Here is a 26,108-nt window from a genome sequence, read left to right on the forward strand (position 1 = left end):
CGTGCTAACAGAGTAAGTGTTGCTTGGAGCCTCGCAGGGAAGGAAGAACCCCTAGGAGTGGGCACGGGAAGCTGGGATCCAAAACCATTTCCAAATGCTGGATCCAGCCAGGGCTTCCTGATTGGCTCCAGATGATGTCATTCATGCCAGCATCCCCAGGACAGAACTAGGGCCTTTACGTGCTCTCTGAATTCCATTTCAGAGCAAGCTCCTTCAAGCTCCCCTTCATGTTCCCCAAGTTAATGATTATACTTCTCAGATAATAGTTAAAGTCAGTCTGACCTTAGGCCCCAAAACACCCATCAAGGTGTGATATTATCACACCAAAACAGCCACCTGGAAGGTATTATTGCTTAATGAGTCAAGGTTTACTTCATAGCCTGAAGGTAGCAAATTAAAGGGTTTCCCCTAGCTTCAGGGGGCATCAAAGGGACATCATAGGGGCCTCTAGTTCCTCCAGAACACCTGGAAGAACAAAAAAGAAACAAAAAGCTCACAGGGTATGAAACATTGAGAAGCATAATTGTCACCTCTTCGTTGTCCGTATGACCTAACGAAGTTCTAAATAATCCCAAGCCAGCATCAAATCCCTTCTACATGTTACAACATCCCCCACTCAAGAATCTGTGATGTCTCCTTACTGCCTACCATGGCTCGTCCAAACTCTGCCTGGCTTTCAAGGCCCCCCACAATTGGGTATCTTATTTGACTCTAAACACTTCCCACCACATCTCGTACTCTACACAGACGGGGCACCCCACCGGCTTCCTTACTCCCCACTCGCAGCCTCTGGTTTCAGTGCTGTCTCTACCTAGAATTTCCTTCATCCTTTCCTCTGCCTGTCCATGATAGCTCACATTCCTGCAGTGCTTTCCATGGCTCACAAAAAACCTATAAAGTAGAAAGGTTAGCATTCCTATCCGCCTCTTTCAGAGGAGGAATGGGAAGCCCAGAGAGGGAACATAACTTACCATGATCCCAAAGCAGGTGACTGGCAGAGTTGGGATTTGAACCCACAGCTCTCCTGACTCCAAGGCCATTGTCCTTTCCACTCTACAATGTGGTCTCTGTAAAGGCTCAATGGAATCTTGATGACATTTGCACCTGCTCTCTCTAGCTATGAGGGCAGTTCTGAAAACACTCATTCCAAAGAGAAGGAAAACCTTTGGGAACACCTAAGGATGTGAGCCACAAAGGAGTACGGTCAAGTCATCTGTTTCACCCCCACCCAAAACCAGAGGACCTCCGTGTCCCGAGAACTAGACTGGCATTCACCAAACAAACTGAGGGTTGCTTCCTACTAAAACAGAACAAAATGACCCATTAGCGATCAACACAAAGGATGACCCAAAAAAGTCCGTTTCTGGGACCAAGATTCCTCCAGAACCCTTTTGGAGTCATTTCCTGGTCCACAGGAACAAATGATAATAACAGGGCTGGCGCCCCCAGACAGTTCTCCAAGAGTGGGTGCCCATGGCACATCAGAGTAAAAATTGTGGGAGATGCAAGAGTGCTTACAAGGGGGCTGCATGCACAGAAAGGAGCGAGCAGGCTGTGTAAAATATTAATCAGGCACAGTTTTGAGCAGAGCTTGCAACAATCCTAAGCCAATCCCCTCTCTGCAGCCCAACAAGCTCAATGACATGACTCACAACTTCTGGAACTCATGCATTCCCTTGCCCTGGACAAACATGGAACAATCACAACGGCTCCTCACAGGAAGAGAACAGACAGGGAGGCACTGGTGGTAGGGGTAGCCGGGGAAAGGTAGCAACCTCACCCCAGGATAACAATAATACTAACGATGATCACTATAGATGCTGCTTTCAGGTTTCCACAATTCTTGATCTGTGTTATCTCATCTGATCTTCCCAAGCCTGAGAGGCGGGCGCTGCTATGATCCCCGTTTTGTTCATAAGGAAAGCAAGGCTGAGAAAGATGATGAGACTTGCCCAGGATCACATAGCCAGTAAATGTCTGAGGCAGGATTTGAACTCGGGTGTTCTTGACTCCAAACCCATCCTGTGATCCACGGCACCAGGAAACATTGTCAGTTTCTCCATTTTCTCCATTCTCCATTTCTCCAGTTTCTCCATGACTACACTAGCCTCCTAATCAAATTAAATTCACATACCACAAGTAAATGTAGGGATTACAGCTATGTGCACCCTCCCTCCCACAATGCAGGGAGCAGCCCCTCTACAACAACTAGATCATCTTTGAGGGTTGCTATGGCCAAAAGAATTCATCGCCCCGTGGTTGATCTGGCAACAAGCCTCTCTGCACTTACCAAACTGGTCCTCCTGTGACAGACACACTTCATCACCAAGTACATGCTGGAACCCTTTCCAGTGTGGTGAGCCCTAGCAGAGCTTGGGTTCCATCTGCAAAATGGGATGATCAGGAGGCAGCTAGGCAGCTTTATGAGGAGCAGCAAGGTGGTTCAGTGGATAGAGCACCGTGCCTGGAGTCCTGAAGCCTGAGTTCAAATCTGGCCTCAGACACTTCCTAGCTGTGTGATCCTGGGCAAGTCACTTAACTCTACTTGCCTAGCACTTGCTCTTCTGTGTTGTTACTAAGACAGAGATGATCAGAGGGAGAGTAAGTCGTGGTGAAGAGTTGGCCTTATACTCAGGGAGTCTAGTGTTCAACTCTTTCCTCTGATACATACTGGCTGTGCCACCATGGGCAAATCACTGATCTCAGTGCCCCAAGTGACTCTCTAAAAAGGCCACTAGGTGGAGGGCTAAACTTGGAGTCAGGAAGACCTGAGTTCAAAACCTGCCACTAGCTATGTGTCCCTGGGCCCATCACTTAACCTCCTGTAGGTGAACTTCTCTTCAGGTGTCAAATGATAATAATTACACCTGTCTCACAAGGTGGTTGTGAGGATAAAATGAGATCATAAATGAAGGCACTCTGCAAACCCTTAGGACCAAGTTACGGGGCGAGACTTGCCTACACGCTTTGATGGAGGGAGTTTGCCTCTCTAGGAGTTCCATCCCAATGAAGTCCAGTGCTGCTCAGAAAATGAGGGGAGGAAGCCAAAATACGCCCACCCGAGCCAAGTTAGGGCCTCACAAGTGTCCCGGCGGCCACTCGGGCATTCCCACGCCTCTCTGCCCACTGCATTTCTGCAGCCCCCCAGGGGCACGGAGCACTTTCCTGTCCATCTCCTTGTCTGGCCCGCAGGCCAGGAAACCTCATTTTGTTCACCTTGTAGACAAGACGAATGTGGCTCGTGACAATGAGATGGTTTGCCTCATCAGAATATTGAACCCCGTCTGTCTTCACATTCCAAATTCAGTGTTCTTGCTACCACATCACACTTATCTTTCAAATGCCAGGTAGGGTAAAGCTCCTGCCCCTTCACAGCTTTCCAGCCACTGGTTTGCCATGAATGTTGCCTGATGAGAGAGGCATCTAGATGGCACAGTAGATAGATAGGCAGGTCTGGAGTCCGGAGGATCTGGGTTCAAAGCTGGCTTCGGACACATTCTAGCTGTGTGACCCTGGGCAAGTCACTTAACTCCAATTGCCTAGCCCTTGCTGTTCTTCTTAGAACTGATACTAAGATAGCAGGTAAGGAAAGAGAGAAGGAAGGGAGGAGGGGAGGAAGGATAGATATGAGAGTAACAGACATGGGTTCAAATCCCAGCTCTGCCACTGTCTTTTATAAGAGCCAGTCACTTCTCTCTAGAACCTCCAAGTCTCTTTAACTGGGAATCAAATATAAGAATCATCGTATTATACACCTTTTGGGGTCTTTGTGAGGCAACATGAAATGGTGGCGAGAGACCTAGACAGGAAGGCTTGGGGTCAGGCCCTTCCTCTGATACCTCCCAGCTGTGTGCTCTAGGCAAGTCACTGAACATCTCCGTGCCCCTAAAGAGCTCTCCAAGCCTCAGAAGTTCAGAGAAGGTACTGACCCGTTAGGCGCAGAGCAGAGGGAGTTTCCTGACTAGGGAGCATGACAGATTCCGCCTTTGTCTCACCCTCCCTTTCCTCGTCATCCTGAAGAGAGTACTTATAAACAGTAAAGCACTATAGAAATGCAAGCTACAATGGAAATGTAAGGTATTAAAGGGGGAAACAGGGCAATGGCCTGGGGAAGTCGCTTTTCACCTGGTGTCCTGAGGATACTGTCCTCGATGGACCTTCTCTTAGTCAGTCAGCCTTTCCCCAAATGCGTGTTCCCTCCAAATGTTCAGTTAGTTGGCAACTGAAGCCATCCCTCCAGAACCCTCTGCCCATCTACATCCTGAGTGGAACAAATTCATTACCTGCTAAACACTGTTGATCTAACTGAACACCTTTGGGGTGGGGGTCTGAGTGCGCTGCTCAGGAGCAAGAGAGGGATAGTGACAGGGAAGAGAGAACCTGGGTCCAGGCACATAGTTAAATCCACTCCGCTCAGACCCTGGATTTTGTGTTAATACTTGCCATCTGCTCATGTTGCATTTTTACCACAGAGAGGGAGGAGGGAGGGAGGGGAAGAGGGAGAGAGAGAAAAGAAGAAGAGAGAGAGGGATGGGAGAAGGGAGGGCAAGAGAGAGCGGGAAGAAGGAAGGGAGGGAGGGGGAGAACAGGAGGAGGAAGAGAGAAGGAAAGGGTGAGGAAGAGAGAATGAGAGTGATGGGGGAGAGAAGGAAAGGAAAAAGGATGACAAGGAGAAGGAAAGAGAAGGGGGGAGGAGAGATAGAAAGGTACCCTGGTTTAGCATTAAGGCTAAGCCTTGAAGGAAGTCAGTCTAAGGGGTGAGGAAGATAACAAGGAGAGAGAAAAAAAAGGGAGGGAAGGGGGAGAGAGACAGAGAGAGAGAGCAAGAGAGGAACAGAGAGAAAGAGAGAGAGAGACAGGCAGAGAGAGAGAGCAAGAGAGGGACAGAGAGAAAGAGACAGAGACAGGCAGAGAGACAGAGAAACAGAGAGAGACAGACAGAGACAGAGAAACAGAGAGAGAGAGAGAGAGAGAAACAGAGAGAGAGAGAGAGCTGGAGGAGAGAAGAAAAGGGAAGAGGACTCCAAGGAGAAGAAGGAAGGAGAAAGGGGGAGGGGGAGATAGAAAGATATATCATGGCTAAGTAAAGACACTAAAACATCTCTCAGTCTTTGTGTTGTTCTCCTTGCTCTGGCTTCACCATCAGAGAACAAAACCAGAGCCAAATCATGCCTCCTCAGAATTGCCACTAAAGGGAAATTCTACAGGAGGAAGGGAAAGGAAGGGAAGGCAAGGAGAGGCCTCCTCTGCACGTCTGATACTCCACCAGGCAAGAAATCTGCCTCAGGGAGCAGCTCAGTGCCGAGCTGGTGGGGGGAGGGGGAGAGAGACACACACGCCAGTGAGTGTGTGTGTGTCTGTGTGTGTGTATGTGTGTGTTGGGGTGGAGATGGGAGGAGGTGGGGGTTCTAATAGGGAGGAGACTGAGCGGTTGGCAGCTGCGACTCCTACAGGCAGAGATAGGGGAGAGCATCCTATCCTACATCTTCCATTATATCACAGTCAGAAAGGCTGCCCCAACCACAGAAAAAGAAAGGCCTCAACACTTCCTTATGGCAGCCAGAGCCAGATCTCGCCAAAGGGACCATATCAACAAAGACTTATGGGGACAAGGATTCAGGACCAGGGTTGAATGAATCATTTTTTGATCAAGTTCAAGTTGGGTGATGCAATGGGCAAATGAGAATCAAGAAGGCTGGGTTTTAATGTCCTAGTTTTCTGCCATCCATGTTCGTGGTGACCTTGGGAAAGTCACTTCCCCCTCTGAATCTCAAGTTCTGCGTCAGTAAAAGTGACTTGGGGTAGAGTGTAGAGTTAGATGCTCTCTAAGGTCCCTCTCATTTCCTCTTAGCTCTAATATGTTCCAAGGGCCATTCCCGTACTAACATTCTCTATTTTAAGATCCCTTCCGGTTCTGACATTCTATCTTTCTTGCTAGCTCCGATGTTTCTATTGCCCTCCCAACTCTGATATTTTATGGTCTAAGGGCCAATCTAGTGCTTATACTTTATATTCTAAGGTTCCTTCCAGCTCTGACATTCTATAGCCTAAATAAAGTCCTTCATATGTATTCTATATTCTAAGACCCCTCTAGATTTCACATTCCATGTTCCTAACAGTTTTGACATTGTATGTTCTAAGGATCCTCCTGGCTCTAACATTCAAAGTTCTATTTTCTTATGACCTTCTCCCAACCCCTTTCCCAAAGATCTTGGGGGAAGTTGAAGGATTACAATAAGTATCACTGTTTCATCTGAAAATAGAGGCAAGCTGCCTGGAATACTGACTCTCAAAGCCTGTTTTCACATAATCGAAGAGGTCAATTGGCTTGCAGACCTATCCCATGCTAGGACCATCTAACCCACTTTGGGAAGAGAGAGCTCTTCCTAATAGGGGTTTCTGAACCTGGGACCAGGTTTTCCAGCTGTGTCTCTTGGTGCTTCTTTCTCCAAGGGGCCAAGGACTTTACATACCCTAGAGTTCTCCCTGTGCAAAATCTGCTTGTGCAACTCTGGAAGCCTGGTGTTGGGACTTGGCCCAAAGTGGTTTTGTTATTAGCCAAAGAGTCATCCTTGGAAAGAGTTGTGCTCTTAACCATTGGAAAAATTAATCAAAATGACACCTCGTGAACAAGATGTTTTGGCTCACTGGAAAACAAACAGCGGTTTACAACAAATTAGCAAGGTTCACTCTGTGCTTCTGGGCAAAAAGGCAACTTAGAGCATTCTGAATACTGTTCCTGGGGCCTTTACTAGACTGGGACTGGTTCTTGGCAAATAGGAAAGCTATCCAAGACAATCCACGTCCCCTGGTCTCCCTCCTGCATTCTGAACGAACAGCCTCATGGCCTGGGGAGCAAGCTGAGATGTCTCTAGTTCATTTTTACACTTTCCTGCTTCTGCCGCCTGCCCTGATAATGTATTGCAGATGTGAGGCTCCCTCTTTCTTTGTATGAACTTGCTGGGCCAGACTCCCTCTGTAGAGAAACTTACTCCCTCTAAGTTTGTGTCCTCTGGGCTAGGTGCCCTCCTCCAAAAAGCATCTGGCTGGTATGATGCTTAGCAAGACCACCTCTCCCACAATTTGCCCTCACCTCCACACTGCGTGGATTCCAGGCAAAAGGAAGCTTGGCGGATGGCTGACAATTTCTCCCTCATTGGGAGAAATCAGCTCTAAGTGGTCATGTCCTAGAACTGTCAATGGAACAAAATGTGTGCAGGGCCCAACAGAACAATCTTTCCCTTGGTCTGAGTCTTTCTTTCTCTCTCTCCCTCATATTCTTTCAAGTTTCAAAGGGAAGACACATGCCCAGAAACCCCTTCCCCATTCCCACCCTCCAATAAGGGTCATATGGTTAACCTGTCCTGATGCGTCTGTAAATCATCTGACTTCTGGCTTCAGCCAGAACAGTGTTCCTTTCCTCGACTCTACCATTTTCAGATGGTCCCAGGGTACCAGGCACCCAAAATCATAGAGGAGCAATGTTTGTGGTAACATCATGGAAGAACATTCATCCTAAACACTCAAGCTTCTCCCTCCTTCCAAAATCCACCCCAGAATCATCTATTGTACAAATGTATGTGGAAATATCTTCTATATTCTGGGAACTGTATTAGGCACTGGGGACAGAGAGAAAAATGAAGAGCTTCCTTAGCAGAGGAAATAACATGAACATGAATAAGTAAATATAAAATACTTAGAGTAAAAACAAAGAATTTGGGGGAGGGGTAATGGAAATCTAATAAAAACCCATACTGATACTGAACCCTGTGCTTTCCCAGATGTTTTCAGCTGCATAATACCTTGGTCTTCCCTCCTAATTACTCCCCTAAAGCAGGCAGGTATGAATTCCATACCCCTTTAAGAGAAGAGAAAGTGGACACATGGCTAGAAAGTGGTGATCAGAACTAGAACCCAGCTGTCCTGACTTAGTTCCTGAATTTTTGAGCTAGAAGGTCCTTTTAAGATCATCTTAGTTCATTCTTACCCCTTTTCTCAGATGAGGAAATTGAGGTCCATAGAAGGGAGATAATGTTATTCAAGGTCAACCAGCTAGTAATATTGGAGCTAACAATAAAACCTGGCTCTCCTGGTATATATTATATGGTTTTGTCAGCCATCCACAAGCCCTTCAGGTGCATTGTCTATAGCAGTGATGGCAAATCTTTTATTTTTTTAACTTTTTTTATTGAAAATTTTTATTTATTTAATTCAGAATATTTTTCCATGGTTACATGATTCATGTTCTTTCCTTCCTCTCCTCCCACCCCCCTCCTGTAGCCAACGCGCAGTTCCACTGGGTTTTACATGTGTCATTGATCAAGACCTATTTCCATAATATTGATAACTGTACTGATGGTGAATCTTTTAGAGACAGAGTGCCGGGCCCTGCCCCCACTCAACCCCTCAGACCAAGTGCTATGCCCCCTCCTCCAGACCAAGTGCCACACCCTTCCCCCCATTGAGGGCCAGGCACCCTCTGCTCCTGCGTTACCTCACACAGGGGAGGAAGCACTCCCATTGGCTGCTGGGCAGAGGGGTGGAGAATGTGAAAAAATGTCATCAGGCACAGTGGAGAGGGGGAGGGGAACAACTCTGCCTGAGTCCCTCTGCTTTCTAGTAATGAACTCTGGGGCAGGGTGGCACATGCTCACAGAGAGCGCTTTGCATGCCGTCACTGGCACCCATGCCATAGGTTTGCCATCACTGGTCTATAGGAATGTCTGCCATTCCCAAACCCACATTTTTATATACCTAGAACAAGGTTGATTTCTATAATAAATAAGGAGAAAGGGTAGGGAATGAGGGACTTATTTATTATTGGCTCTATTATAAGTTTGCTGTGCAACCTTTGCCAAATCATTTACCTTCTTTCTGCCTCTATTAACTTTTCCTTTGTTTAGACTTCTAATGTCATTGGTATAAGGAATTTCAGATGAGAAAATTCCCTCTAATAGTGCAGATCAGCAATTATTCTGCAATTTATGATTTTAGAGAGTTGTCTGGGACATGAGAGACTTGCCCAGGGGGACTACCAATAGGTGCCATTGATAAGGCTTAAATTTAGGCACTTCTTATTCCAAGGCCAGCCCTTAATTCATTGCCTCGACCATCAATTTCCCTCAATCTGCCTCCAAGTATAAAGTGAACTGTGATATAATGCTAGAAAGTTGTAATGAAGTGAGAAGGATATGGCTAGTATAGGTTAGTGCCATATTGGCAAACCTATGGCACGCATGCTGGAGGGGGCTGCTCCCTTCCCCCTCTCCACAGGTGCCTGAGGACATTTCTCCCATGACCCGCCCCTCTGCCCAGCAGCCCAATGGGAGTGCTTCATCCCTCCCCATCTAGTGTAAGGGGGCAGGTCACATGCAGCAAGGGATGCAGTTTGGGCACCTGGTCTCTAACAGGTTCACCATCAGAAAAAAATCTGCTCAGAAGCCTCATGAAATGTTAGAGTCTGAAGAACCTGTCCAAGCTAAGGGGAACCTAAGAACAGAGTGTTGAAGCCCCTCCTCAAGTTGCAGCAGAATGTGAGCTCCTTGAGGGAAGGAACTGTTCCATCTTTGTTTTCATATTCTTAGAGCTAAGCACAACACCCTGTACATGGCGGGTAATGATTTGGTGTTGAATCCACTGAGCCTAGAACACAGAATGGTAGCCCTGGACCCGAGGGGTCCCTTAGCACAGCCACCTCCTCTGATAGATAGACCTCCCCCAGAAGGGAATCATCAATCTCCAGAGACCTAGAACTTTAGTCAGCCCTTATGGAACCAGGTCTTCTGCCTCTGAATGCACAGTAGTGGTCCTTCCAATGAACCATGTCTCCCTTCACATCAATTCCATGTAGCACACACACACACACACACACACACACACACACACACAATTATTGTTGATGTGAGAGCAAGGCAGGGGAGGAGGGGGGGGGGTCTGCACTGCCTCCTGAGCCTGAAGGTGGTGACTGCTCCTGCAGCTGCTACTACATAGAACAGAAGGCCAACAAACTGGCCAATCCTCCTCCAACCTCCCCGAGGCCCCACAAAGAGGTCCTCTATCCCCTCCCCCTTGTACAAAGGAGCCCGAGCCTGGAACGGCCCTAGCGGCAGCTGCACTGGACTACACCTCCTCGGCTAGCGTTTGGGGGAGGGGAAAGGAGAGGGCGTCCAGGAATGGTGTGGCTAACCCCAGACCTGAATTCAAAGGCAGCTGGGGCCCAGCCCAGGAGCTGTCAGAGCTGTCAATCCCCCTTCCGTCTCCTCCCCAGGTTGGGGGAGGGGTACTCTTCGAAGGCAAGGAGGATGAGGAGGGGAGAGCTAGGCTGGGCCGCAGAAAGGACTAGCTGAGGCAGAGATGGACTCAAAGAAGTCAAGAATCATGGAGGGAAGGCGGGAGGGAAGGGAGTTGGTCCCGGAGATGGCCTCCTAACACAGCCAACAATGCTGGGAAGTTATCGATTCCGTCTGGCGACCGGGTGGGAGCCGGCCCTGGGCCCTGCCTCGCGCTTGAGAAAGGCTCTGATCCTCCCCGGGCCTTCTTTCCCCTGCGGGCTCTCCTGGATGTCAGGTGAAAACGAGCTATGGAGGGACGGACTGGGTACTTTGCTCTGGCTCGGCCCCTCTCCGGGGGCAGCGAGGGGGCTTGGGAGAGAGGGAAGGCCAGAGGATTTCACCCGGAAAAGTCCGTGGCTGATACTAGGCCCACCTAAGCGGATCAGGCCACGGTCTGTAAGGGGAACGATGGCCTCAGGAACAAGCTGTGGGGCCAGACAGTAAAGGAGAATGGACGCAGGACGGAACAAAACGTTGGTTTATGGGATTCTAAGAAAAAGAGAAAACGAACACGACTGGGGACTCTCCCGCGCTCCCCGCCAGCCTGACCCCCGAGAAAGGTCCCTCCTCTAGACTTCCCTCTCCAGCTGACTCATCAGCCGCAGGCAGGGACCATCTCCCAGGACGAGTTAGGGCAGGTAGCGGCGGGGCAGGGGGGGGGGGGGGGGAGGGAGAGCAGGGTCCAGGAAGGATTCCGAGTCCCGACAGGCCAGCCGTCCTCCAGCTCCCCCGTGGTGCCAGAGCGCATCAAGAGGGCCGGAAATCAAACAGCCACTTAGAGTTCCTTTTGCTTCGTGGGGAGGCAATCAAAGAGTTTTAGGTCTACGTTTGCTTCTCCAGTTGTTTCTCCAACAAATATTTGCTGCGAGAACTGGAAACCAAGGGGGTTCCCATCCACTGAGTAAGTAAGAGCGAAGCAACGGACGGCCATGAATGCAACAGGATATGTTGCATATCGCAGGCCTTTCCATCCTTTATCACAGTACCCTAAGAAATGATGAAAAGGGGCCATTTTCAGAGAAACTTGCGAAGCAAGACGGATGTGACCTGAGAGGAGAACAGGCGTACCATCTGCCCAGGCATCATTTAAAGAACAGCAGCACGGAAAGTCTTGAGAATTCCTGGGACGGCGGTGACTAAACGTATCTCCAGAAGTCCTAGACTGAGGCACCCTGGCACCTCCTGGCAGCCAGGCAGTCGATGTGCCAGGCTCCGTGCTAAGGGCTGGGGACACAAAAGGGAGGCAGAGGACGATCCGGAGACAACAAGCAAACAAATGCCCTGGGATATACAGGATAAAGGGGACAGACTCAATGGAAGGAAGGCGCCACAATGAAGAGAGCCTGGGAAAGGCTTCTACGCAGAATGAGACGGACGTTGTCACGCAGCCCGTGGGGGAATTGGTTTTGTTTGGCTATGATCATCTGTTGGAAGGCTTTGGTTTTTCTTTTCTTTTTTCAATTGGGAGCTGTCAATAGGGTTACCAGAAAAAGAAAAACAACAAGAGGGTCATTCAAGCATTTGCTTAAAAGTACAGGAGAGGACAGAAAGAAGGCCGGGAAGAAATATAGGCAAGCACCATTGCCCTGAAAGTTACACATTAAATTTATTATACCCTTATGAAGAACAGTAATCTGCTGTACATAATAGACATGCAGTTTCATGTATAATCCTCCTTTTTCTATTCTACATTTTATTTGGTATTTTTTAAGTTCAGATAAAAAAAACTTGGTGGTATAGTAGATAGAGTACTGGGTCTGGAGTCAGGAAGACCTGAGTTCAAATCCTGCTTCAAAAGCTTCCTAGCTGGATGACCTTGGGCAAGTCACTTAATCCCTATTTGCCTAGGAGGTAGCTAGGTAATGTAGTACATAGAGCACTAGGCTAGAATCAGGAAGACCTGAGTTCAAATTGGTCCTTCAATACTAGCTGTGTTACCTTGGGTAAGTCACTTCACCTCTGTTTGTCTTGGTTTCTTCAATTGTAAAATGGAAATAATAATAATGGCATCTACCACCCAGGATTGTTGTGAGGATCAAATGTGATATTTGTAAAGTGCTTGGCACAGTGCCTGCCACATTGCAGAGATTTACTAAATGCTTCTTTCCTTCCTTTATTCCTGCTACTATCTAGTCCACACATCTTACTACTGTTTAGTCCACATCTCCTTCTTATACATAAGATTAGCAGAGAATGAGCAAGTGCTTTGTTGCTATGTAGCTAATTTGTGATTATAGCTTTACTCTCATCTACCAGTCTAGTGACTCTCTCAAAATAAGAATTAAGAGTGGTTACTTTCTTTTTAATATTTAAACCCTTATCTTCTGTCTTAGAATTGATACTTAGTATCAATTCCAAGGCAGAAAAGGAATAAGGCGATGGGAGTTAAGTGACTTGCCCAGAGTCACACAGCTTGGAAGTGTCTGAGGCTACATTTGAACCCAGGACCCCCCCATCTTTAGACCTAGCCCTCTATCCACTAAGCCACCTAGGTGCCCTGAGGTTAGTTTCTTATGACCCCTTCTGGATGAAATCATTCTGACCCTCAGTGGACAGTGAAGTGAATCCTTTTCTAGGTGTCTTTAATATTTTATTTTTAGAATACCATCCACATCCAGAGAAAGAACTGTGGGAACAGAAACATAGAAGAAAAACAACTGCTTGATCACATGGTTCAATGGGGATATGATTGGGGGTGTAGACTCTAAAGGATCACTCTGATACAAATATTAATAGGGAAATAGGTCTTGATCAATGGCACATGTAAAACCCAGTGGAATTACGTGTTGGCTATAGGAGGGGGCAGGGGGAGGGGAGAGAAAGAACATGAATCATGTAACCATGGAAAAAATTTCTTAATTAATCAATAAAATCAAATTTTAAAAATATTTTATTTTTACATTTTCCCAGGAATCAATCAAGCACAGTACCTGGCACATAGTGGGCAGTACATAAATGTCAGTTATTATTGTTGTTAAAAACAAATATTTGCCCAGGGCCTGGTACATGCAAGGAGACACTCTACCAGCCCCAAGGGAATTATAAGGTCCTTGTTTCACCATCCAGTTGGAGAATTAAGACAGCCAAGTGGTATAGAAAGTATTCCCTGGATTTATAGTCAGGAAAAGTTGAATTCAAATCCCACCTCAGACAATTACTAGCTGTGTGACTCTGAAAAAGTCACCTAACTCTCTGTGTCTCAGTTTCCTCATCTGTAAAATAAAAGGGTTCGTTAGATTCAACGGCCTCTGAGGTCTCGGCTAGCTCTAACTCTAGGATCCCTCTGAACTGCAACACTCAATAGTATGTGATTAAGTGCCATGAGATAAAGTGCCAAACATCTGAGTTGGCAAAGACCTTGGCAAACATCTTGGTCTAAGATCTTCACTGTCCAGAGGAGGAAACACAAAGAGCTTTTAAGTAACTGGATCCAAAATTAGATGGTGAATTAGTGGCAGATCTGAGATTTGAACCCAAGTTTCTTCGATACCAGGCCAGAGTTCTAAAAAATATTCAGAGGCAGCCCACATGATGGGACTAGTGGGGAGAGAAGCCCATGACCTGCATGGGTGTAGAGATGAGGTGTGTTGTTGAACTCACAGATCCAGCCAGGTAGCAAGGGCCTTGCCCTTTGGGTTACCATTTCCCTCCCATCACCATAGACTAAATCACAATCCCATTGACTGGCAGACAGGGAAGGCCCCTTAAAACATGGCACCTTGAATGTCAGAAGATATCTGTACAGTATCTAATTCCTAGAATGAAGCTGAACTGCAGGAAGGGAAGTGACTTGCTCAAAGTCATTCAGCTTCTTTGTTAGTGGCAAAGCTGGAACTAAATCCTTAGATTGGCAGGGCCAAAGGGGCTTTGAATGATGCCAGCATCCAAATTGGAGAGGAAGTAAAACAGTTTGAACTCTATATAGCACCAGAAAGCCCTTTCTCTCCACACATACAATATTCAGTCAGGGTCAGTTTTCCACCCCTCTCCCTGCCAGAAGAAGGTGCGATACTCACATTTCGGAAGGCTGGCAAACTGGATGACTGAAACCACTTTCGAAGGGTGTGAGGGAATGTTCCATAATCTTTCTCAGCCTGGAGTACTTGTGCCTCCAGGAAGGAGACATGGTGTCCCACCATCTTCACAAATGCCTTAGGGGAAGGGGTTGGGTTTTTTTTTTTTTTGAGGGAAGGGAGAGTGGAAGAGAACATGGGTAGAGATGAGAAAACAAAACCAGGAGAAAAACTTAGACACATCTGCCTTGGATTTGAACACATTCCTGGCTGTAGATCCATGGCCCAGAGCAAGACGTCAAAACCCCTAATTACTACCACAAGTCTTCCTTCAGCAGCTCAGGTTTCATGCAATGCCCCACAGCCATCCCTGGGAGGACACAACAGGAGGACTAGTTCCTGGGGATCCTAGGGTCCAAGTGGACATACTTCAGACAACCACTGAAAATGAGGCTGCTACACTGGCTGTTGTTTTTCAGTGTGGCCTCAGCAAAGTTTCTTAACCTCTCTGGGCTTCAGTTGCTTCTAATGGAGAGGCAAATAAGAAACATGGTGCAGTGGAAAGGGAGCATTAGGCTTAGAGTCTCAAGACTTGGATTCAAATCCTGGCTCACCAAGCTATTTCCTGTATGACTTTAGGCAAGTCATGGAATCACTCTAGGTTTCAAGTTTCTCCTTTGTCATAGGAGAAGTTTGGACTAGATGATCTGTAGGGTAAAAATACTGTCCTACAGAATTCCTCCCATTTCCCAAGCCTGGGAATGAATGAGATCAGTTCTTTGAAGCTCCTTGGCCAAAAGGCATTAAAGAAATTCAAGATGGTATTACTGCCACAATATTTCAGGTGCTCAAGCAGATGTGATTTTTCAACAATAGCTCTGTCACAGCCTGAGAAGCCAATCGACCCTCTGGGAGGAAGGGAGAAAAAGAGTGGAGAGAAAGAAGGAGTTCAGGGTCCACTTGGCCACTGTAAAAATAGACCAGAAAGTCCCCTACTGACGAGGGCATTGCCTCCTTCTCTTCACTCTCTCTGAGTCAATTCATACAGTCTCAAAGAGTTGAGTCTCAAAGAGTCTCTCTCTCTTCCTCATGCTCTGCTTCCTACAAACAACTGCCATTTCTCCTCTCACATTAATACCATTCTGGTAGGGAGTGTGAGGCACTGCACTGGAATGTAATCATTCCAAGGCTTGAGCTGCCTTTGAAATGCCAATAACTGCCTCATGGCAAAACCACAGCAGGCAGAGAGAAAGAAACCTGCAAGGCCCAACCTACCGGGGCCCCATGGGCCAGGCACAAATTTCATTCAACACCCAGAGGGTTGTTTTGGTCAGGTTGTTTTTTTGTTTTAAGTCTATCTGGGAAGTTTCTTTCCTTCCTTGCCCCTTCCCCTCTTCTTGCCCCCAATTCACCCAAGGTTTAGTAAAAACACTGTCTAGAAAAGACCTCAGACCTTACAAACCTGAAGAGTCATAGGATTTAAAACTAGAAAATGAACTTGGAGCCCTTTCTTGTACAGAGGACCAAGAGAGGCCAGAGAGGGGAAGTGATGCCCAAATAGTAAGTGGCAGAGTCAGGGTCAAACCTGAGTATTGTGACTCTAAATTCAAGGCTCATACTGTGACTAGAAGGTGTCCAGAAGGCTCTTCTCTACCCAGAAAGCCCCTTGTTTCCATGAGAAGAACATCTGCTATTTGGATCTTTTCTGGGAATCTGACACTAGGTGAGCAGGATGATACAATGAGGATAACATTATAGCAACAATAAATTCTCACATCTGAAAAACCTTTAGTTTATACAAGGCTGAAACAGGCCATTCAATATCATTATCCCCATTTTACAGATGAAGAAATTAAAGCAAGTCAGTGTTTCCTTGTCTGGGCCTCTATTTCATCATCTATAAAATGAAAGGAGTGGACTAGATCAATGGTTCTCAACCTTTCTAATACCATGACCCTGCAATACAGTTCCTCATGTTGCAGTGACCCCAAAACAAAAAATATTATTTTGGTGGCTACTTCAAAACTGTAATTTTGCTACAGTTATGATTCAGAATTTAAATACCTGATATGCATCATGTATTCTCATTGCTACAAATTGAGAGGTTGAGAACCGCTGGACTAGATGATCAATAATGTCCCGTCCAGCTCTATATCAATGATCCTAAACTCTGAGAGAATTGTGAGCTCACCCATCAGGCAGCTAAAAGTCAGAACTAGTGTTACAGCCTCCGCCTCCCACCCCTAAATCTGGTGGTCCTACTATCATGCTACACTGCCTCGGTGCCAGGCTGGTTTCTGCCATCCTCACCCTCAGCTCTTCTACTTCCATCTTTCCTTCAGTTGAGTAGAAAATCCTAAGCCTTTCAATGCTTGAAACTGCTAGTGCTACTGGGTTTGTACCCCAAAGAGATAATAAGGGAAAAAAATGTACAAAAATATTTATAGCTGCGCTCTTTGTGGTGGCAAAAAATTGGAAAATGAGGGGACGCCCTTCAATTGGGGAATGGCTGAACAAATTGTGGTATATGTTGGTGATGGAATACTATTGTGCTCAAAGGAATAATAAAGTGGAGGAATTCCATGGAGACTGGAACAACCTCCAGGAAGTGATGCAAAGCGAAAGGAGCAGAACCAGGAGAACATTGTACACAGAGACTAATACATTGTGGTACAATCAAATGTAATAGACTTCTCCATTAGTGGCAATGCAGTGATCCTGAACAACCTGGAGGAACCTAAGAGAAAAACCACTATCCACGTTCAGAGGAAACACTGTGGGAGTAAAAACACCAAAGAAAAACAACTGCTTGAATACATGGGTCGAAGGGATATGGCTGGGGATGTAGACTCTAAATGAACATCCTAGTGCAAACACCAACATGCAAATAGGTCCTGATCAAGGACACAAGTAATAAACAATGAAATTGCGTGTTGATTGCAGGAAGAGTGGGAGGAGGGGAGGGAGGGAAATAAAGTGAGTATTGTAACCAAGGAATAATGTTCTAAATTTTTCTAAATAAACTTATTCAAATGGGGGAGGGGGAGAAGAAACTGCTAGTGCTCTTTTCCTTGTTCCCTCTTCCTCACAATCCTACCCAAAACTTGGTTCCTCAATTAGAGTTGAGGACCCTGCTGTGAAAAGGAGAGGGGAGATAGGGTTGGGTATGGTTCTAATGAGAAAAACTGGCACTCTTTACAGGAATAATAACCCTTTAATTTACTAATATATAGTCAATTAAATTATTACAGCTAAGGAAACAGAGACTAAGAGGTGAAACAACTTGCCTAAAGTCATATACTAATGTCAGTGCTAGGATTTGAACCCAGGGGCCTTGACTTGACGGCCTATATGGCCCCTTCAAGCTCTAACCCTGTGATCCTATGACCTCCAAGTTGAGTGTTCTCTCTACTACACTATACTGTCTCAAAATTCATCTCATGACTCCATGGGGGTGAATGAGGGGAGAGGGCTAGCCAGAAGACCTAGCACTAGTCCCAGATGCTGTTCTACTTGTCCCGGAGCAGTCAAATCAAATCCATCTCAGAGCAGGTTGGCAACAGATGTTAAACTAATTGCCTCAAGTAGCAGCCTCACTACTGCCAGGAACAATTTACATGTTTTTAGTGTCCAGAGAATCTCAATGCACTTTATAAAACCCTGGAGAGGAAGCCTTGATGGTAGAAAGTCACAAAAATGGGTTCGTTGACCACTAGCTAACCAACTGGATCCCCTTCTCCTCATGGCCGGCCCTGAGACCAAGGAGAGCCCATTTAAAAGTCCCATCACTGTTCCTGGTTACATTCCCATCCTACCACCTCACTACATTCAAAACAGCTAGGCTCCAACCCCAAGTGAATTCTGGGGTTGGCTTAGTGAGCCAGGGTAGACTTGTAGGAAGAGCAGCTGTTTCAGAGCTCAGAGACCTGGGTTCAAATGCCAATTCAGATCCTTCATGGCTGGGTAATGGTAGGTAAATCACTTAACCTCTCTGAGACTTGGTTTCCTTCTCGGTTAAATGGAAGTGAAAATACTGCATACTTAGGCAGCTGTAGTGAGGAAATCACCTTGTAAATGTGAAAGCGCACTAGCAATGGGAGTTATTCCTATTTAGCGTGGGGATTGGCGCTTCACTAAATGTGGATAACTGGGATGATCTCATCGTGGTGTAGAGATGACCCTGCTTCTTAACAGCTCTTCCGAGGGGAATACATTTCCAGCATGTTCTACTCTACTGAAAACCTTGGAGTAAGGATGTGGTTACAGAATACAGTTCTATCATCCAGGGACAAGCCTAGTATAAGTTGGAAACCAGATTGTTTTCAGGTTGATGAAATTCTTGGACACAGCAGCTCTGTAAGAGCATCAACTTAGGGGGCAGCTAGTTGGTATAGTCAGGAAGACCAGAATCCAAATCTGGATTCAGACACTTCCTAGCTTCGTGACTCTGGGCAAGTCACTTAATCCCCATGGCCTAGCCTTTGCTGCTCTTCGGTCTTAGAAGTGAGATGAAGACGGAAGCGAATGGTTTTTTTAAAAGGAAAAGAAAAGAACATCAACTAAACTTTGGAAGGGTTGCAATCCGTGTCATGGAAGGAGTAGCTATCCTGAAGCACTCACAAATGCTTGAAGTATTTAAAATAATTTGGAAGTGGGCAGAATTCAAAAGGGGCAGAGAAGGGCAGGAAGTTTTATAAGCCAACTCAGACTCCTGTAACTTCCAACAAGACCACCTTTTCATAAAAAGAGTCTTTATTGTTGGTTCCAGCTAAGATCAAATAGATCGCAAGGATTTTGTCGTATTGGAATTGTGAGACAGGATTCAGGAAGTAGGGTAGAGACCACAGTCAAGAATCAAGTATCAATCAGGCAGGATCAGACAGGCTGGGGCTGATGACCTCTGGGGGCCCCTGACTCTGCTCAGATTTGCCTTCGCTCATTCCCAGAACCAAGGGAAGGGACTCAGATAGAAGCCCGTTGCTCTCTCTAATGGAATGAAAAAAGTGGCCCAAGCCAGGCTAGAGAGTACATAGAAACCAGCTTTATCCAAGCTGGGAACATCATTGCATGCAAAGGGAATAAAGATAGGATTTCAATTTTAGAGCTGGTAAAAGTGGGATAGAGAACAGGAAGAAGAAGCTATAAACCTTAGCTTTTTCCCTCTTTGAAATATCCAATAAGTAAAATTAAAATTAATCAGCTATTTTAATATCAACTTTTAATTTTGATTTATTTTTTTTAAACCCTTACCTTCTGTCTTGGAATCAATACTGTGTATTAGTTCCAAAGCAGAAGAGTGGTAAGGGCTAGGCAATGGGGGTCAAGTGACTTGCCCAGGGTCACACAGACTGAGGCCAGAATTGAACCTAGGACCTCCCATCTCTAGGTCTGGCTCTCAATCCACTGAACTACCCAGTTGCCCCCTAATGTCAACTTTTTAAACAATATTCACTCCCAGCCCTCAGCTGACCCTGCTTCCTAAGGCAAATCCACTCAGATTCTATTGCAGAAAGCCTAAAAGAGAGGAGTAGTCAATGTTGAAGGGGGCATAAAAAAGAGAGACATACTAATGCATTGTTGGTGGAGTTGTGAATTGACTATGGAAAGCAGTTTGAAATTACCCAAAGAAGTAATGAAAATATGCAGACTTTTTTGCCCAGAGATTTCACTATGAGGTATATATTCCCAAGGAACTAACTGACAAAAAAGGGAGGGCCAAATGTTTATAGCAGCACTTTTTGTGGTAACAAATAACTGCAAACACAGTAAATGACCATGGATTGGAGAATAGCTAAATAAATTGTGGTACATGAATATGATCCTTAAAATTCACCGAAAAAAAAGAAATGATAAACATAATGACCACAGAGAAACATGGAAAGACTTATGTGAACTGATGATATAAAATGACATAAGTAGAGCCAGGAAAACAATCTTCAAAACTACATGTAAAGAATAGTGATCCCAAAACAGTTGAAATAGGAATCATAAAGAATACTTTTGGTTCTAAAGAAGATCTATGAGAAGACACCTCTCCCTCTGCCCCTTTGCAGAGGTGACATGTTTAGATGAAGGGAGTACTGCAGATGTCAGATTTTTTTTCCAATGTTTTAGTTGATTTTGCTCATTTTTTTCCTCTTCTTCATCTTAGAAAAAATTCTTTGTTATATGAGGTAGTTTCCTATGACTGAAGAGGGACACAGAATATAGGTGATGTAAAAATAAAAATGTATATCTATTAATAACAATATTTCTGAGAAAAGATAGGAAAAAGACAGAGACAAAGAGACAGAGAAAGTGCTGAGGTTTGGGGTTCTAGTACAACAATCTAGTTCTCTACCCTCCAGCGCCTTCTCCACAGAACCAGATGGAGAGAGAAGGCAAAGGATCCCCACCCACTCACCCCACCTGCAACTGATTTTCAAGCACCTTCAAAGATCAACATGACAAACCTCTAATTTATCCACTTTGGTGTATATGCCATTCATCTCCATCACTTTGGCTTTAACAAGCGGAATATTTTCATCCAGAATGTGCGACGTGTCACTCCTGATCTGTGTGAAACAAAGCAGCCGTCGTCAGGGTGGAGGGTTCTCTGGGGCCCTGCTCCCTATTCCATGTCTTCCTCCATGAAGGGGACTGATTGGGTCTGGCACGGGTCTGGGAGGGAAGAGTAGAGGAGATTCACTCTCCCTGGGACACTGAGTGGCTGCTGTGACCTGTGACTTGCTGGCACATCAGTATATCATAATGTATTGTGACACCTTACTAACATTATTATCAGAGATAGGAATCAACCCAAATTAAGAGGCAAAAAAAAAAAGGAATGGAATTCACTAATTTTCTAAAATCCAAACAAAACTAAAACAAATTAGTTACCTGGATAATTTTTCTCACCTACCTCCCCTCAAATTCAGATACATTTTCTTTTTTTTTCTTTTAAACCCATACTTTCCGACTTGGAATCAATATTGTGTTTGGCTCCAAGGCAGAAGAGTGGTAAAGGCTAAGCAATGGGGGTCAAGTGACTTGCCCAGGGTCACACAGCTGGGAAGTGTCTGAAGCCAAATTTGAACCCAAGACCTCCCATCTCTAGGCCTGGCTCTCAATCTACTGGGTTACCCAGCTGCCCCTTCAGACACATTTTCTTAAAAGCACTGAATATGAAAAGAACTCATCAAAGCCAGAGTCAATCAATACTTCTTTCCTTAATTATGAGGCAAGCCCTGGGCTCTGGTGGGAATCCAAGGAAATATGAGAGAGGCAGAATGGTAGAGTGGAGAGATGCCGGACTTGGAATTAGAAAGATGCAAGTTAAAATCCTTCCACTGAAACTTAGCGGTTGGGCAACCTTGGACAAGTCCTGAGTCTCCATTTTCTCATCTATAATGAGAGGGTTAATCCGGAGGAACAGCTCCTAAAGCCAGGATTTTAATCATCTGCACTGCAGTCCTGACTGCACCACCTCCCATCCCTGTGAATTTGGATCGTCCTTCACCTCTCTAGGCCTGCTCCCTCATCTACCAAAGGAAGGCTTAGCCGGGGGTTCTAGAAGGACTCTTCAGATCCTGTGTTCTGGATCCCTTCCTGCTCTGACATTCTAGGCCCATCTGCTGGGTGCTGCTTTCTTGGGGCAGAGGAGTGGGAGGGAGAGAGGGGAATGCTCTTGGGAGCCGGCGCAGGTCTCCTTCCAGGAGAGAAGATTGCCAGCAGTTTTTGTTGTCCATCTTCCTCAACATTCCCTTCCCATTACCCTCTGCTCCTTCCTTATTTGGAGAGCTGCTCTTCCCTGCCCCCGACACCTTGTTCTCATTGGCCAGAAACCAAAGAGGCCTTTCCTGCTCCCAGTTTGGGGAAGGGTCTGAGAAACGTCAAATTGAGGCCCAAAGTGGAAAACCAAGCGAGCAATCACGGTACACCTGCTTGGGGGGAGGCGGGTGGGGGGGAACCGGGCCAATTTCTCGAGCTCATTATGTCTGACAGGAAACCAGATCAAGCAGTGGGAGGGACCATCAAAAAGGAACCAGTGCCTCGCTGCTCTGCTTCAAAGAAGCTTATTTTTGTAAAACCAAAATGGAGTGAATGGAAAGAGACAACCAGCTGGGGAGACTTCAGCTCTCCATGATCCCGGCCTGGGTGGAACCTCCACATTCCCTCAACTCCTGAGGAGGGCTGGGCTTCCAACCCCCAATTCTGCGGCCTTGGTGGGGTATCAACCTCTCTCCACCCCCCTCCCACCCGTCTCCTGGCCCTGGCCCACGGGGAGTAGCCAGATGCCCAGGGCCTTCTTCGCAGAATCCCTATCTGGAGAGAGCCCCGCCACAGGGCAGCAACCAGGAAGAGAATTACTCCGTGCAGCAAAGAGTAAAAAATTATCATTGCTTCAAGGTCAGAGTGTCAGTGGAGCAAGCCCACATCTTCTCTCTCACCCTTTCCTGGCACTTTTTCATCTTTTTCAGAGGCAGAAAAAGAAAAAAAAAGTGGCACAAGATTCAAGCAGTTGGCTTTGTGGAACAAAAGGCGATGAAAGAAATGCTCGGAGGGGAACAGCGCGGGACAGAAGAGGAGAAGGGGCTTCTCCAGTCGGGTGGAACCCCTGCACGATGCTGGGAATTCCTGGGGAAAGCACCTTCAGTCTGGTGACTTACAGCAACATGGTCTGCTGAGGAGAGCCCTGAGCCAGCCCAGGGAGCCCAGCTCTGTGTAGAGAGCAGGTGGCTCCGTTCCTGACCCCTGGGGTCCTCCTCAGCAACCGGAAGAGAACAGTCTGCAGATGGGTTTTCCGAAGCCCTTTTGGATCCAGTTCTTTGAGGTATAAAGGCCCATTTCAAAGTGAATGTTTATATTAAGGAAGGCCCCCTCAGGAGACTCCAAGGAGAAGCGAAGGGGTATCAGATTAGGAACTGAAAAGCTTCCCCTGAGCCTGGACAGGGCCCAATCCCGCAACACAACAGTGCAGACCCCATCCTGGGGGCCGTTTTCCTGCCCGCCCCCAAGTGCCCTCCTGAAAGGTGTGGGCACTGGCTGCTGAGGCCCAGGCTGGCCCGCCGCTGGGAAGCCAGGAATCTCCTCAGTGACTCAGGGCCCCAGGGAAGCAAAGCAAAACACACTTGACCCAAGAAGGAGAAGGACTGCCAAATGCAGCTGCTGGACTCAGGCCAGGGAGCGCTTTTCTCCCACTATTGACAGGGAGGGACAGCCAGCTCCCAGGAGAAAGGTGGGCTTCAGGCTGCAGAGAAAGGGCCCAAGATAAGCGGCTCCAGTGAAAAAGGGGGGATTCAAGGTGTTGGGAGCCTTGAGAAGTCGCGGACCCTACAGAGGACCAAGTACTGGCAACTCTTACAACTAGGCCACTGATTTCGACCCACCTGGGGTCCCCCCACTACACCAGAACTAAAGGAAGAACGGGTGAGAGCTGGCGAGTGATCCCCGCTGCTCCCGGGATGACAATACTGCCCTTTCTAGACCGTCACCATTTAGAAAGTGTTTTCTTGATCACCACCCTGAATGAAGGTAGATAGAAAAGGTATTATTGGGGGCAGCTGAGTGGCTCAGTGGATGGAGAGCCAGGCCTAGAGAAGGGAGGTTCTGGGTTCAAATCTGGCCTCAGACACTTCCTAGCTGTGTGACCCTGGGCAAGTCACTTCACCCCCATTGCCTAGCCCTTACAGCTCTTCTGCCTGTTGGTTCTAAGATGGAAGATAAGGGTTAAAAAAAAAAGGTATTATTCTCATTTTTAAAAAAGAGGAAACGGTCTCAGAAAAGTTAATTGGCTCAACTAAGAACACAGAGCTAGCAGCAGACCCAAGACTCCTGACTCCAAATCTAGCGCTCTGGCCAATAAACGGAGTTGAAATTACAGGCGTATAACCCCTTGCAGTTGATACAGGATGACCATCACCTTAGAGCTGATAAAGTGCTTCCCCACGTATTACTTTCAGCAGCCCCTCTATTACAGCCAAACCACATGGCGCGCCTTCTCTTTAATTCCTTCTGCACCCATCCTTCACTCTGCCTGGCCAGGGCTGCTCCCTGCCCGCGGAGGGCCACCCTCGTCTCTGTGGAGGCCCAAATGCCACTTTGCCATTTCAGTTCAATTCAGTAGAAAAGATATTTCTCGTCTGCCCGAGGTGCGGGCAGCACTGCGGGATTGGGGGCATAAGCCATGGTCGCCGCCCCCATGGACTTATAGTCCGGGAGGAGAGGACCCCGATAGAGAGCCTGGCTGCCTCCCCTCATCTCGGCCGTCGTGGTGGTCAGGCCTCCTGGGCTGCCTGGGCTGCCGGGCCACAAGCTGAGAACAGCCTTGGCCTCTGTAAATGAGCTTTCTCTCCGAGGCCCTTCACTCCCCCCCCAGTCCCCAGGGTTTGTGGAGTGTGAGCAGATCCACCGGCTGGGCCAGTAACAGCATGGACTTTGTCGCCCGGCCCAGGCACGCCGGAGCTCTGGGGGAATGGCTCTGGCAGTGTCCGTGAGCTCCCTTATCCCACGGGTCACAAAGCGATTTTTAAAAATTAGACTGCATACCATGGCGGAGCTAGAGTATGAAGAGCACAGGGCTTGGAGTCAGAAGACCTGCATTCAAGTCCTGCTCTGTCGCTGACCGGCTCTGTGATCCTGGCCAAGGGACGTCGTTTCTCTGGGCCTGCCTGCTTTGGCTTCTATTCCACGGGGTGCCGGGATCCTTAGTGGTGGGGCTGTGACGTGGAAAGTGCTTGGAACACCTTAAAGCCCTATAGAAGCGTGAAGTGTGGCTCCAATCTCTGAACGAGGAGATGTTGCCTCAAGGTCCTGGCGGGGATGGTGATCGCACACGGGGTGACCACCCATCCTCCCTAGAGCAAGAAGCCTTGCAGCAGGGCCTGAATGGGTCACAGAACTGAAGACTAAGGCTCTAACCCTTCCACAAGTGGTCGCCATTCCAGCAGAACCGCCAGAGCTCCAGAAGCACCTGCCATGATGTTTCTCATGTGGCGGGAGTGATAAAGCTTACATAATGCGTCACAGAACAGAATACTTTGAAGGCCAGGTGGAAAGTCTCCCAAATCCAAGTTTTCCAAGCCCCTCTTCCACCAGCAGCCACCTAGCCTTTGGGAAGGTTGGGACGGCCCCCGGAGCTCCTTTGGGGCAGGGCCTGGAAAATAATCACATCCTAGTATCCTGAGGGGAGACCCTCAGAACTCGAACATGAGAACTGGGAGGACCCTCAGAAGAGAGAAAGTCAGAGCGGGAAGGACTTCAGAAGAGAGTGTCTGGGAGAGCCCTAACGGCCTAGAACGTCAGCGCTGGGAGGGCCCTTAGAACTTGGGCTATCTGAGGAAAAGAACTTGGAAACTGGAATGTTGACTATGGAAAGGGCCTCAGGGACCGTGATTAAGTCCAAGGGCCTTCCTTTAGAGAGAAGGAAAGTGAGCCCTAAGAAAGAGGAAGTGGCTTTTCAAGGTCACCCAGAAAATGAGTGACAGAGACAAGGCCAGAGTCCGGATCTCCCAACTCCCCGGGAAGCCCCCCAGGGACAGCTTTGGAGCTCAAAGGCAATTCCTTCATGGGACAAATGCTTTCCTCATGTGCTCATGGGGCCTCTTGAACCATCTTTGGACTGACAGTAGGTAGAAAGGAGTTAGGTAGGGGCGAGAGGGCAAACAAGCCCAAGGCCGAACGCTACCACAAGGGCACTTCCCCTGGGCCTCAGCATGCTGAAGCCCTTTTGAGGCTTCCTAGATGTTTGTACAGTGAGCTGCCTGGAACCAGAGGAGAGTTAAAT

At 47.2% G+C, this 26,108-nt stretch overlaps 1 protein-coding gene across 4 annotated transcripts in view; it reads right to left on the reverse strand.

Annotated features, from left to right (window-relative positions):
- BCAS4 (breast carcinoma amplified sequence 4) overlaps window positions 1-26,108 on the reverse strand; it is a 68,713-nt gene that overhangs the window by 17,503 nt on the left and 25,102 nt on the right. The window contains exons 3-5 of one of the 4 annotated variants that reach the window (XM_056812945.1): window positions 20,797-20,898; window positions 14,348-14,482; window positions 6,454-11,799 (exon numbers count right to left, since the gene is read on the reverse strand). In XM_056812945.1, coding sequence (XP_056668923.1) covers window positions 11,752-11,799; window positions 14,348-14,482; window positions 20,797-20,898 — 285 coding nt within the window. In that variant the 3' untranslated portion in view covers window positions 6,454-11,751. Of the gene's footprint in view, window positions 1-6,453; window positions 11,800-13,203; window positions 13,544-14,347; window positions 14,483-20,796; window positions 20,899-26,108 lie in introns of those variants that run through there. The other 3 variants (XM_007475736.2, XM_007475735.2, XM_016424571.2) reach the window with 3 other exon arrangements.

This window comes from Monodelphis domestica, chromosome 1, assembly GCF_027887165.1.
Source record: "Monodelphis domestica isolate mMonDom1 chromosome 1, mMonDom1.pri, whole genome shotgun sequence".
Classification (NCBI taxonomy): domain Eukaryota; kingdom Metazoa; phylum Chordata; class Mammalia; order Didelphimorphia; family Didelphidae; genus Monodelphis; species Monodelphis domestica.